We start from the raw sequence: 13,478 nt of genomic DNA, 5'->3' as shown, positions 1-13,478 counted from the left end.
GAACAAGGACCAAAAGACCAAGCGGTGACCACTCTACCTGCAGCCCCAAGACAGGGAGACTTATTTTTGAGACAGGGTCTCTCTGTAGCCCTAGCTGGCCTGTAGCTCACTACGTAGATAGACTGGCCTGGATCTTAGAGATCTGTCTGCCTCTGCCTCCTGAGTGCTGGGATTACAAGCAAGCACAACCACACCCAGCTACAAGACAGACTTAAATATTAGTATCCTGCACAAAGGAGAGGTGGTAGAAAAGTCTAACCTGGCCAAGTTTGTTGGGCTGCACCTGTGATCCCAACTCATGAGGGGTGGAAGCAGGAGGACCACGCCAAGATCAAGGGCAGTCAGAACTACGTAGAGAGAATTTGTCTCCAAAGAAGACCTCTAAGCTTCAACTTTAAATGATTTCTCAAATCACTGGGCAGGATTTATAGTACAAAAAAAGCCAGGGAGAACACTAAACACACTGGAAAACTGGGGATGCAGCTCAGCTGGTAGACAGCTTGTCTAGCATGCACAAAACCCAACAAAGGCATAAAGCAGGCATGGTGGTGCATGCCTGTAATCTGCTGGAGAACACTGGGGAAGTAGCGGCAGGAGCATCAGGAGTTCAAGGCTAGCTTCAATTACATAGTGAGACTCAACCACCTCCACCTCCCTCCCCACTCCCCACCCCCCACAAAATAACATTGGACACAGTGCTTCAAAAGGTGGATATTGTTTACTTTAAGCAACAGTCCAGGACTGGGAAGTACAACACATTTTTTAAGGATGAGACGTTCTTTCAAGCACCAGCATCATGCACACAGCATCATGTTATTTAGTAAGAACAATGTCCCTGGGGGGACCCACACCTCCAACCACTCCTGTGTGATTGCCTCCCTGGCATGCTTCACCATGTAATTCCAGGCAGCTTGATTGTACATCTGAAGCCTTCCTCTGTGCTGGAGTGGCAGGCTTCACTCACCAGCCCGCCAGTCACGTTGCTCCCTGGCTTGCTTCTTGAGGTTAAAAGTAAAAGGCAGTTCCTTTGCTTTGCAGGCAGCGAGGTGTGAGGCACAGGCCCCTTAGTCATTCCATATGGCACAGGAGGATGCACTTAGCAAAGGGCACTGTGGTGGTGGGGTGGCACCAAGAAGCTCTGCTTTAGACACTGGTGCAGAGGGCTGCCGGGCAGTGCTGTGGCCTGCTGTCTGTCCCATTACAGTAAGCCAAGTACAGTGTCAAAACCCCAGTACAAAAGAGCCTCTAACATTGGGAACCAGAGCCTTTGTTCTTAAAAACAATCTACTACTCCAATCTACTACTAGAAAACATTCATGCCATGGCCCACAGACCCAGGAGTCAGACAGAGACACAGAAACCTGTTCTTCAAAATAAGAAAACGAGAAAGCAGGGAAGAAAACAGAAACAGCAGTACATAAAGTGCTTCTTTTTTAATGAAACAAATCAAAAGATGTACAGTCAGGCTCAAGTTGTGCAGTTCACAAGCATGGAGAAAACAAACAGAAAGACAGAGTTCTGACAGTATGAGCTAACCCAAGACCAGGCTGGACTTGCCGCCAGGGGGGTTTCTCCTGGATGGCGCAGGAGCCGGGGCCACCGGGCTGGGAACGGGAGCAGCAGGCACTGGCTTCTCGTCACTCTGCCCCAGGCTGGCTTGGAAGTCTGTGTCCACATGTTCTAGGAAAACAGAGAATGGAGATGAAGCTAGCAGCTACTTCCAGTTTAGAGTAAGAGGTGAAGACTTTTCTTAGCTTGAGAATGGTTCAAGGCATACTGAAAAGCATAAAGATATCTTACCAACCACACCAGCACTAAATAGTCATAATGTGTTGCCAACTTTGTGTTTTGGTGGTTTTTTTTGTCTTTTTGAGACAGAAGACCCGGCTTGTGTATGTATTTTTAAAGCTTACACAACAGTGCCAGGTGTGGTGGCCCATGCCTTTAGTCCCAGCAATGGGGAGGCAGAGGCAGGCGGATCTTAGTGAGTTCAAGGCCAGCTGGGGCTACAAGGAGACCCTGTCTCAAAAAGACAAAAAAAACTTATGCAATAGGCCAGGTGTGGTAGTACATGCCTGTAATCCCAAGTGTTGGAGGAAGGAGAATCAAGGGGCCAAGTTCATACTTCACTACATAGAATAAGTTTGGGACTAGCTAGAGTGGGACGGACCTGGTCTATTAAATAAGTAAAAATAAATAAAGTAAAACTAGACCAATATAAGAACAGATTGTGGGCCTGCACGCCCCTGAACAGTAGAGGCCAAAGGAGCATGTCTTGCTTTCTCTCTACCTTATTCTGTTAAGACAGGATCTCTCAGGAGAAGATCTCCTTGCAGAAGACCCAGGTTAGATTCCCAGCACCACACCTACATTAGCTAAAAACTGTAACTCCAGTTCCAGGGAATCTGACACCCTTTTCTGACCTCCAAGGGCATTGTACAACATGGGTGCACTTAACACACACACACAGGAAATAAAATAAAAAGACAGGCTTTCTCACTGAACTTGGAGCCAAGCTGGTGACTCTTCCTTTCTGTCTTCTACATCATGTTACAGGAATGTGTGGCCATACCCTGCTTCGTAAGTAGGTACTGGGATTTTAACTTAAGTCCCCACAGCAAGCACTCTTACTGAGCTATCTTGCCAATCCCCAAAAGATTTTTAAATTGTGTCTGAGAGTGTAGCTCAGTGATAGTTTGTCAGCATATGCAAGCCCACAAATTAACATCTAATAGTTTTGGTTGCATTAAATGTACAGGTGGGGCTAGATGGCGCAGCAGTTAAAAGCACTGGCTGCATTTCCCGAGGACCGGAGTCCAGTTCCCAACACCTACACTGGGCAACTCACAACTGCTGTAACCAGCTCTAGGGGGTCCGAAGCCCCATACCCTCTTCTAATTTCCATGGGGATCCACGCATGTGCACATACACAAGAGACACAAATGTACACAAGATTAAAAATAAAACTCTTAGCCGGGCATGGTGGTGCAGGCCTGTAGTCCCAGCACTTGGGAGGCAGAGGCAGGTGGATCTCTGCGAGTTCAAGGCTAGCCTGGTCTATATAGTGAAACTAGGGAGAACCTATTAAAAAAAAAAAAAAAAAAAAAAAAAAAAAAAAAAAAAAATCTTAAGAAAAAAAAACTTTTGTGTTAAATAAATGCCCCAACTTCATTTTTTACACTTTTAGAAGCTTACCTATAGTTAGTCAAAATTTGTTTTGCCTAACTGCTTACTAGTGAATTGTCGTCTGATACAGGATTTAGAGTACCCAAATTAACAATGGTTTCCTGTACAACTTCTCCATTTTAGACCAGTGGGAAAGCAATACGGATATTTTTTTGAGATGGATCTCAACTAGCCCAGGCTGACCTTGAACTTGCTATGTAAAGGAGAGTGACCATGAACCCAATCTTCCTTCCAACTGGTGAGTGGTGGGATTTACAGGTATGCACCACCATGGCCCACAAGAACTGTGCTTTGAACTGGAATCTTTTTTCCAGCAGTGTTGTATGAATCCCTGAGCTGCATTCCCCAGTCAGCCATCACAAGGATAAAACAAGTCCACAAGGTACAGTGTAGCTAGCACTGATGTTCATAGGTCAGATGTAGTAAAAGCATTTTCATGTGGCACTTCACTTTATAATGAGCTTATTACAACAGCACACCATCTGTACTAGTGCCATCTGCTAACAGGGAAGAAAAAAAGGAAGCAACTCAACCATTCCAAAGGAATCAGCCCTATATATCACCACACCCCTTGCACAAGAGTCAAGGGCTACTGAGTTCCATCTGAGCAGGTCCTACAGTGTTATCACGTGGCACTATGTGAGAACACCCTTGCCCTTGTATCTACCTAATATCCACGCCACTATGTGCCAGACCGATGGGAGACAAATCTAAATACGTTCTTTTTGACATGTCCATGATTACTAGGTGAGGCTATTCTGGTTTTCTGTGTGAAGTGGGGGGTCTCATAATGTAACACTGGCTGGCTGGAACTATGTAGACCAGGCTGGTCTGTAACTCAGAGATCCACCTGCCTCTGCCTCACGAAGGCTGAGATTAAAGTCCTGTGCCATCACACCTTGACTTTACCCCATTTTCTGAGACAGGGTCTCTCACTGAACCTACTGTTTTGACTATGCTGCCTAGTCAACAAACCTGTGATCCACTTATCTCCACCCTCCAGCTCTGGGGTTACTGGTATATACCACACATGCCCTTTATGTGGGTGGTGGGGACCTGAACTCTGGTCCTCACACATGCACAAGTACTTTACCTACTGACCCCCCCAAACAACCAAGCATATTATTAAAGTTTTCTCTTGTAGCATGGTGCAGTGGTATGAACACCATCTCAGCTACTTGGTAGTCTGAGAAGTGAGGACCTTAAGCTCAGAAGTTTTGAGGCTACCCTAGGCAACTTGGTAAGACCCTAATTCAAATAATCATAACCTCTGCCAGGCATGGTGACCTACCCTGTAATCCCAAACTCAGAAGTGCCATGAGTTCAAGACCAGCCTGAGCTACCTAGTGAATTCTAGGCCAGGGATAGCTAGTTAAGTAGACCCTGTCTCATAAAAGCCTCCTGTTAGGGGCTGGAGAGATGGCTCAGCAGTTAAAAAGCACTTGCTCTTCTTGTTGAGAACCTACATGGTGGTGGTAGTAGATGGATAACAAACAACCAGAAGACAGGAGTTTTGCAGAGTTGCTCAGGCTGGCCTTAAATTCTTGGACTCAAGTGACTTGCAACCTAGGAGTTCCAGAGTAACTGAACTATAAGCATGTCTGGCTTGAAAAAATAGAGAAAGAAAATTAAGTGAACATAGACTCAGTGTCGTTCTCTTATGATTATTTTCCAGTGCTGATCTGTCATATTTGTGATACTATCATAAAGATTCAATTACTTTATGCTATAAGACACTTTATTTGCTAAAATAAAGATCTCAGGGCTGGAGAGATGGCTCAGCTGTTAAGAGCACTGACTGCTCTTGCAGAGGACCCAGGTTCAATTCCCAGCACCCACATGGCAGCTACAAACCGTCCTTAACTCCAGTTCCAGGGGAATCCGAAGTCCTCTTCTGACCTCTGCGGCACTGCAGAACACGGATGTATGACTTGTCTCTGTATTCCTATAATCCTAGCACTCATGAGGGTGCTGGGATTTCTTTTTAAAAGAAATAAAGATCTCTTTAGCTGGGCCTGGTGGCACATGCCTGTAGTCCCAGCACTTGGGAGGCAGAGGCAGGTGGATCTCTGAGTTCAAGGCCAGCCTGGTCTACATAGTGAGTTCCAGGACAGCTGGGGCTACAGGGAGACCCTGTCTCAAAAAGACCAAAAAAAAATTAAAAACACGGCTGGAGAGATGTCTCAGTGGTTAAGAGCACTGGCTGCTCTTTCAAAGGATCTGGGTTCAAACCCCAGCACCCAACATGGCAGCCTGGGCCTGAAACTCTCCTGGTCCCCCTGGTTCCCCCACCCTCATGAGTGCTAGGATTATAGGAATACAGAGACAAGTCATGCCTAGCACTTCTGTTTCTACAGGCAATTCCCAATTCCTCTTTGTAGTCATTTTTTTTTAATTTTATGTGTATATTTTGTCTGCATGTATGTAAAGTGCACCCATGTCATGCAAAGCTCAGAGGCCAGAAAAGGGTGTTGGGTCCCCTAGAACAGGAGTTATAGACAGTTGTTAGCCACCATGTGGGTGCTGGGAATCATACCTGGGTCCTCTGCAAGAGGTCTTTTTGAAACAGGGTCTCCCTGTCACAACTGTCCTAGAACTCCAGACCAGGCTGGCCTTGATCTCAGAGATTCCCCTGTACCACTCTAACAGCCAGTGCTCTTAACTGCTGAGTTATCTTCTCTAGCTCCAAGCCATTCTTGTACTTAATTATCCAAAGGTCAAGGCACTTACTCTAATATCCAAACAAAGTCTGTCTTATTTAAAGATGATCAGAGCATCCTCCCTTGAAATAAACTTTGTGAAAGAACTAGAGTTGACATTTAATCTACCAAATGTACCATAAATTATCATCCATGCCCTGGTTATTTTATGACAAATGAGCTACAAAGTTGCAGCATTCAAGACCACAGAATCATCAGGTGACAAAATTACAGACCATGCTTGAAAAGTTCAGTGAGCTGTTTACCTGCAGGATGTATGGCTAAGCTGGGGCAGGGGAGCAGGAAGAAGGGCTACTCAGGGCTAAGGATATACTGCTGTATCTTATCAGGGCTCAGGTCTCCAGGCTTTCCAAATTTAAATTACATCCACTTGCTAGAATCAGATTAGCTGACTCTGGGGTGAGGAGGGTAGCTCCAGTGGTGGAGTACTTGCCTAACATTCACAAGGTGGTGGGTTTGATCCCCAGCACTGCTGGGGGGTGGAGGGGGTAGCAGATTCTGCTAAGCATTGTCTAATAGTAGACGTGTCCTGGAAACAAAAAACAGGGAAACAAAAGCCTAGAGGAGGGCCAGGAAGAATACTCAATGATAGAGTTTCCCTAGAGCATGTGAGGCCCTAAATTCAATCCCATTGCTTGGGAGCGGGGGGGGTGGGGTGGGGGGGGGTTGCAAAAAAATCTGAAAGATTGTACTCTAGAAACAGCATTTACATTGATACAAGCTGACCACGAAGAGTAACTGACAGACCTTCAGTCTGCTGAGACAGTGACCTTTTTATCATGAGAATCCAGACAAGGCTCCATAGGCCCAGCCTTTGGCCCCCAGCACAAAGCACCTGACAGAGGGGAAGAGGAACCTGGTTCCTGTGCATTCTACATCCCAGAATGCAGCAGTGGGAAGACTATGGCGAAGCAGCATTTCCTTCACACCAAGACTAGGTGACTGGCCTGACTACTGCATTCCACCTGGGCAGTTTCCTGGCACTTGTTCAGAGAAGTGCAATAAATACTTCAAAGATTTCAAATCATTAAGTAAATGATTATAGCTAATTTCCACCTGTAATTGGTAGTGTGGATGGCTCACTAGAAATTTACATCTACCCTTCAAACCATCATTTACAAAATCACCCAGAACATAAACTAGTGTCTTTCTGAATAAGCACTTTAGTATGAAAACCAAATGACCAGCTGGATATGGTGGCAAAAGCCTAGTGCTTGGGAGTCAGAAGCAGGTGGATCTCTTTAAGTTCAAGGCCAGCCTGGTCTACATAGTGAGTACCAGGACAGCTAGGGCTACAGGAAGACCCTGTCTCAAAAAGACCGAAAAAAAAAAAAAAAAACCAAATGAACTCTGCATATTGAATCCTGAGAACTGAGCTTGAAATGCCAAAGCCTCTTAGGAAAAAACTCTTAGTAATGTAACAGACACTGGCCTGATTAATGTAACCATTTTAAAGGGGTCTAGGTTTAAAATTTTTCTTTGAAAAAAATTTGTAGCAGATTAGAATAGGGCCACATTTGGGCTGGCAAGATGGCTCAGTGCATAAAAGCACTTACTGTGAAGCCTGACAGCCTGGATTCAACCCCCAAAACCCAAATAAAGGTGGAAGGAAAGACCGAACTGCACAGAGTTACCCTCTGACCCCACATGCTCAAAGACTTGGATGTGCCTCTCCAAAAATAACAGATAAGGCCAGGTGTGGTGGTGCACACTTTAAATCCCAGCACTTGGGAGGCAGAGGCAGGTGGATTTCTGCCTCCCAAGTGCTGGGACTACAGGCATGTGCCACCACACCGGCTCTAAATAATAATAATTTAAAAATTAATTTATGGGCTGGACAGATGGCTTAACAGTTAAGACCACTGGCTGCTCTTACAGAGGACTCGGGTTCAATTCCTTGCACCCACGTGGCAGCTAACAGCTGTCTGTAACTCCAGTTCCAGGGGACTCCAACACCCTCCCCTCTGACCTTCTCAGGCACGGAAAGACTCATACACATAAAATAAAAATAATAAATTTTTTTTTCTTTTTTGCTGGCCTAGAACTCACTTTGTAGACCAGGCTGGCCTTGAACTCACAGAGACCCGCCTGCCTCTGCCTCCCAAGTGCTGGGACTAAAGGCTTGTGCCACCACGCCTGGCAAAACAATAAATTTCTTTTAAAAAAATTAATTTAGGGCCGGGCGTGGTGGCACATACCTTTAATCCCAGCACTCCGGAGGCAGAGACAGGCAGATCTCTGTGAGTTCAAGGCCAGCCTGGTCTACATACCGAGTTCCAGGACAGCTAGGGCTATGGGGAGACCCGGTCTCAAAAAGACCAAAAAAAAAAAAACTAATTTAAGCTGGCCATGGTGGCACATGACTTTAATCCCAGCACTCAGGGAGGCAGAGGCAGGTGGATCTCTGTGAGTTTGAGGCCAGTCTGGTCTACATAGCAAGTTCCAGGCCAGCTGGGGTACAGGGAGAGCCTGTCTGAAAAAGACCAAAAAATAAATAAATAAAAATAAAACAAAGATCCAGAGAGAGCTGAGCAGTTAAGAGCACTTGCTGCTCTTACAGAGGACCCATGTTTGTTTCCCAGCACTCACACAGCAGCTCAAGACCTTCTGTCACTCCAGTTCCAGGGCATCTGACACTCTTTTCTGGCATCCTCAGGCACTGTACACACATGGTACACATACGTATGTTGAGGCAAAACACACATACACACAAAAAAATTCTTTCTAAAGATTTTTAGATTCATTCCTTTTCTTTTCTTTCTTTGGTCTTTTTTGAGACAGGGTCTCCCTGTAGCTCCATCTGGCCTAGAACTCACTATGTAGATCAGGCTGGCCTTGAACTCACAGAGATCCACCTGGCTCTGCCTTTCTAGTGCTGGGATTAGAGGCATGGGCCACCACGCCCAGCTTGAATTGATTCGTTTTCATTTTACATGCATGAGTGTAGTACCCACAGAGGTCACAAGGGGCGTCAGATTTGCTGGAACTGGCGTTAAGGACAGTTGTTAGGTCTTCTGTGAGAGCAGCCAATGCTCTTAATCTCCCAAGTCCAAATAAATCTACAAACAATAAAACAAAATGTGGCCACACTGACGAACTCTCTAGTGTGAACTTTCTTTTCTCTCTACTCAGAGTATGCTGCTCCTTGGGGTATGATGAGGTCTTCCCTGAAACATGATTGACTCAAAACTCAGATCCATTCAAACAGCAGAACCAACAATTCAGTTCAGAGGTACTCACCATGAATGTCACCTTCTCCCTGGAAAAGAAAAGTTTAAACTTTAGTTTCTATTTTAATTTTACAACACACAAAACAGCCACAGTTCAGAGGACCTAACCTAGTTGAAATCAAATGTAAAATTCCATTTTGATAAAAATAAGTACAAGGTCAGACAACAACTTGATGCAATCTAGGGCAATACTTAATTCTAAATTGTCCCAATGCCAGTAACACACCTAACATACCAAATATGAATGAATGAATGAATGAATAAATAAATAAATAAATAAACATGATGACCCATGAGCAATTAGTAGTTCAGAGGATCTTTTCTCCAAAGAAAATGGCCTCCACTTTTCTCTCTCCTTCCATATGCAGCTGCTGAAGGGTTCTGTCAACTCTAGAGCCCCTGGACAGCCTCCCTACACAGGAAGTCAATGCCTCAGGGTGTTCAGAAGACTTCCCACCAGATGAGCTCCTCCCAGACACACACACAGCACTGTGGTAGTGATCGTCTACAAACACATCTGATAGAGGGAGACACCAGTGCTACCATCCCCTGGAATTCAACTGCAAACACTCACCAACAATGGAAAGAGTCCTCAACCCCACAGTGCTACTCTACACGCAGTACAGGGAAGTAGGGAGATTCAGAAGGCCCCAGAGTCACACTGAAGGGCCTAAGACTAATCTAATGGTAAGAAGCAGCTGAGAAGACCAGGCTGAGTTAGCTCACTCATCTGCCCCACCCCACCCCCATGTTTTGTTTTTTTGAGGCAGGGATTCACAGAGCTCAGGCTACCCTAGAACTTTCTAGGTAACTATAGACGACCTCAAACTTCGGACCCTTCTACTGTGGACCATCTCTCAGTACTGGGATTGCAGGTGTGAACCACTTTGCCGGTTTTATGCTTCAGTGTTTCAGACAGAGCCAGCGCTTCCGGCATGCTGGGAAAGCACTCTGCCAAGTTACAGTCCCGGCCATTTGCCTGACTTTTTGTCTGACTTACTCCCTATGACTCTTCGTCCATCACAACGATTCAGTCCCTCTTCCTAGTCACTGCTTATGAGACAGTGGCAGAACTGAAACTCACAGTGAACAAGCGGATGTTTAACTGAAAAACCAAATGCCCAGTCTGCCTTTCCTCAAGGTTATCACTCTGACCTTGAGATCTAAGAAGTCTCCAGAGCTTGCTTCAGAGGAGTTACTTCTCTGTGGTCCAGGAGACTCCGAATCTTCCCTGCCTCCACTAGACTTGGCACCTAGAAACCAAAATACACTTTCTTATTCTTAAAGAACACACCAGGAAGACGGCAGGCAGAACTCCGTCAGCTGCAAATTACAAAATGAGAACACAATCTAGGGAATGTTAGCAGAGAGCTCAAAACTACTACAGGACTAAGCTTCTTTCCATCTTTTTTTTTTTGGTCTTTTTGAGACAGGGTCTCCCTGTAGCCCCAGCTGTCCTAGAACTCACTATGTAGACCAGGCTGGCCTTGAACTCACAGAGATCTGCCTGCTTCTGACTCCCAAGCACTAGGCCTTCACCTGCCTCTGCCTCAGGCGTACGCCACCACGCCCAGCTTTTTCTTGGGTCTTTTTGAGACATGGTCTCCCTTGTACCCCCGCTAGCCTGGAACTTGCTATGTAGATCACAGAGATCCACTTACTTCTGCCTCCCAAGTGCTGAGATTAAAGGTGTGCGCCACCATGCCCCGTGCTTCTTTCAGACTTTATTCTAGCCCATCATACAAACTCACAAGAGTCATGTTATGCATCCCAGGCTAGCCCAGAACTCCCCATCTTCCTACCTCAGTTTCCCAAGTCCTAGAATTACAGAGGCATGGCACCACAACCAGCTGGTACTTTGCTTTTCTTGCCTCTCACTAGTCAGTACAAAATCTGCTGGATCTGTGACTTTGAAGAGAGGTTACCTATAAAGGCAGTACCTGTTGGCTTAGCCCAAGATGGGGGATTCTCTTCAGGTGTTCCAAAGATGTTGGAGGCCATTTTGTTCTTCCTCACAGGCTGTTCTGTTGGTTCATCAAAGCCTAATGAAAAATTGGACCCACCACCTGGAGGCCGCAAAACTCTAGGAAAAAAAGGCAAAATGTTAATTTCAGATCACGCTCAAATATTTATTGGCATAAGTACGCTCAAGCCTTCCACTTCCCTTACCCATCTCCTTCTCCAAGACTGCAGCGAACAGGAAAAAGGAAGTGACTAATCCCCATAAGAGCTCAGTGCTGGAGGTTAGGGTACCAAATGCTGCATTACTGAACTTGTAGTAGGGTCATCATCCATCACACTAAGGAGCCTCAAGGGCCAGAGGCCACCACATGTAATAGACTGTCCAGTGTCCCTTTGACTTCTGGGGCTTCACCAAATACAACTGTAAAGATGTTCAGAAGCAATATCTTTTCTTTTTTTTAAATATTTTACTTATTATTTTTATTTTATGTGTGTGAGTGTATTGCCTGCATGTATGTGAGTGCACCCGTGTCGTGCAATGCTGCAGAGGTCAGAAGAGGGCTTCGGATTCCCCTGGAACTGGAGTTAAGGATAGTTCGTAGCCGCCATGTGGGTGCTGGGACTCGAACCCAGGGGTCCTCTGCAAGAGCAGTCAGTGCTCTTAACCCCTGAGCCATCTCTCCAGCCCCAGCTATATCTTCTTATGCACTCATTTGAAAACCTAGACAAGGCAACATATACTTGTAAATCAGAACTTGGGAGACTGAAGCAGGAGGCGTGCCAGCCCCTCGGATTATAGCATGAGATCATCCCCAGAGTGTTTCCACTTTATTTTCAACTAAATGAAAAAAAAAACACATACAAAAGTTGCCCGGAGGACTAACTAGAGGGATGGCTCATGCTTGCCTACTAAGCCGACCTGAGTTTGATCCATGGGACCCACATGATGGAAGCAGAGTTGTCCTCTGACCTACACACACACACGCAGAGTAAATAAAATGTTATAAAAATAAAATTTCATTTTAAAGTTGCCCTTGCCCGATATAGAAATTTAAGGAGGAGCGTGCCAAGCATGGTGGGCAGGCAGATCTATGATTTTAAGGCCAGCTTGGCCTACATAGTGAGTTCCAGGCCAACTAGGGACTGTCTCAAAAAAAGGAAAAAGAAAATCTAAGGAGAGCTCATTTGTGTCATGAACTTCAACAGCAAAAATAAGCCATTTATCCATTTATATATATTCTTGTACCTCAGCACAAGGTCAATGTCAATAGGAAAAATTAAGTATAGGATTCCATGGCATTATCTTATTATCTTGTCTTTTTGTTTTTTTTTTTTTTAAACAGGGTCTCATGTAACCTAGCCTAGGTTGGTCCTCCACCCTCCACTCCCAAGTGCTAGTATTTCAGGCATGCTGACATGCCTGACTTTGGGCTCAATGGTTAAGAGCACTTGCTGTTATTGCAGAAGAATCAAACTGGTTTCCAGCACGCATGTCAGAGAACACACAACCACTTTTAACTTCAGCCCCAGGGGATCCAACACCCTCTTCTGGCCTCCTAGGCAAAGTACACTGTAAACACGTATACACATAATTAAAAATAAAGCCAGGCATGGTGGCGCATACCTTTGATCCCAGCACAAAGGCAAAGGAGTTCAAGGCCTGTCTGGTCTACACAGCGAGTTCCAGGCCAGCCGGGGCTACAGGGAGACCCTGCCTCAAAAAGACAAAAAAAAAAAAAAAAAAAAAAAAAAAAAGACCTGAACTCTGAAACGTCAATGAAAGCATAAGGCAGTACAACAAGATACAAGCACAGGCAGACTCTGGGAAGGATTCCACCAGCTCAGGAAACAGTATCAAGAACTGACAAATCAGAGTTGGGGTTGGGCATGGCAGCACAAACCATATCATGTAAGTACTTGGAAAACAAAGGCAGGAAGATCAGTTCAAGACCAGTCTGGTCTACATGAGACCCTATACCAAAACCCAAAAACAGTAGTGGGCTAATAAAATGAACAAATACTCCTCAAAAGATGAAGTGCAGAGGACCAATAAACACCGTTAGCCATCAGGGAAAAACTAAGGTCAGGGGCTGGAAAGATGGCTCAGCAGTTAAGAGCACTAGCTGCTCTTTAGAGGACCAAGGTTTGAATCCCAGCACCCAACTAGTGGTTAACAACTGTTTGTAACTCCAGTTCCAGGGGATCTGATACCCTCTTCTGTTCTCTATAGACATTGCATGACATGGGTGCATTTACATACATGCAGGCATAACATTCATACATATAAAAATTAAAATTAGGGGCTGGAGAGATGGCTCAGCAGTTAAGAGCACTGACTGCTCTTGCAGAGGACCCGGGTTCAATTCCCAGCACCCACATG

General features: G+C 45.3%; 2 protein-coding genes across 6 annotated transcripts in view; one reads left to right on the top strand and one right to left on the bottom strand.

Moving 5' to 3' along the window:
* Positions 1 to 10,273, top strand: part of Armc7 (armadillo repeat containing 7) — a 36,363-nt gene extending 26,090 nt beyond the window's left edge. For 2 of the 5 annotated variants that reach the window (XR_003849275.1, XR_003849274.1), the window contains 3 exons: positions 3,310 to 3,424; positions 9,039 to 9,138; positions 9,505 to 10,273. Coding sequence is in view for 2 of the 5 variants with exons in the window: in XM_008831432.2 (XP_008829654.2) it covers positions 3,310 to 3,342 (33 nt within the window). In the remaining 3 variants the exon portion in view is untranslated. Of the gene's footprint in view, positions 1 to 3,309; positions 5,205 to 9,038; positions 9,167 to 9,504 lie in introns of those variants that run through there. The other 3 variants (XR_003849273.1, XM_008831432.2, XM_029562709.1) reach the window with 2 other exon arrangements.
* Jpt1 (Jupiter microtubule associated homolog 1) overlaps positions 700 to 13,478 on the bottom strand; it is a 22,780-nt gene continuing 10,001 nt past the window's right edge. Inside the window, exons 2-5 of the mRNA XM_008831430.3 lie at positions 11,077 to 11,219; positions 10,292 to 10,389; positions 9,147 to 9,165; positions 700 to 1,680 (exon numbers count right to left, since the gene is read on the bottom strand). Of these exons, the coding sequence (XP_008829652.1) occupies positions 1,532 to 1,680; positions 9,147 to 9,165; positions 10,292 to 10,389; positions 11,077 to 11,219 (409 nt within the window). The 3' untranslated portion in view covers positions 700 to 1,531. The remainder of the gene's footprint in view (positions 1,681 to 9,146; positions 9,166 to 10,291; positions 10,390 to 11,076; positions 11,220 to 13,478) is intronic.

The sequence above is a fragment of the Nannospalax galili genome, unplaced genomic scaffold (assembly GCF_000622305.1).
Source record: "Nannospalax galili isolate Female #2095 unplaced genomic scaffold, S.galili_v1.0 scaffold634, whole genome shotgun sequence".
NCBI classification, from domain to species: domain Eukaryota; kingdom Metazoa; phylum Chordata; class Mammalia; order Rodentia; family Spalacidae; genus Nannospalax; species Nannospalax galili.
Note: the sequence above shows the minus strand (reverse complement) of the source record. Positions and strands in the feature narration are given on the sequence as shown.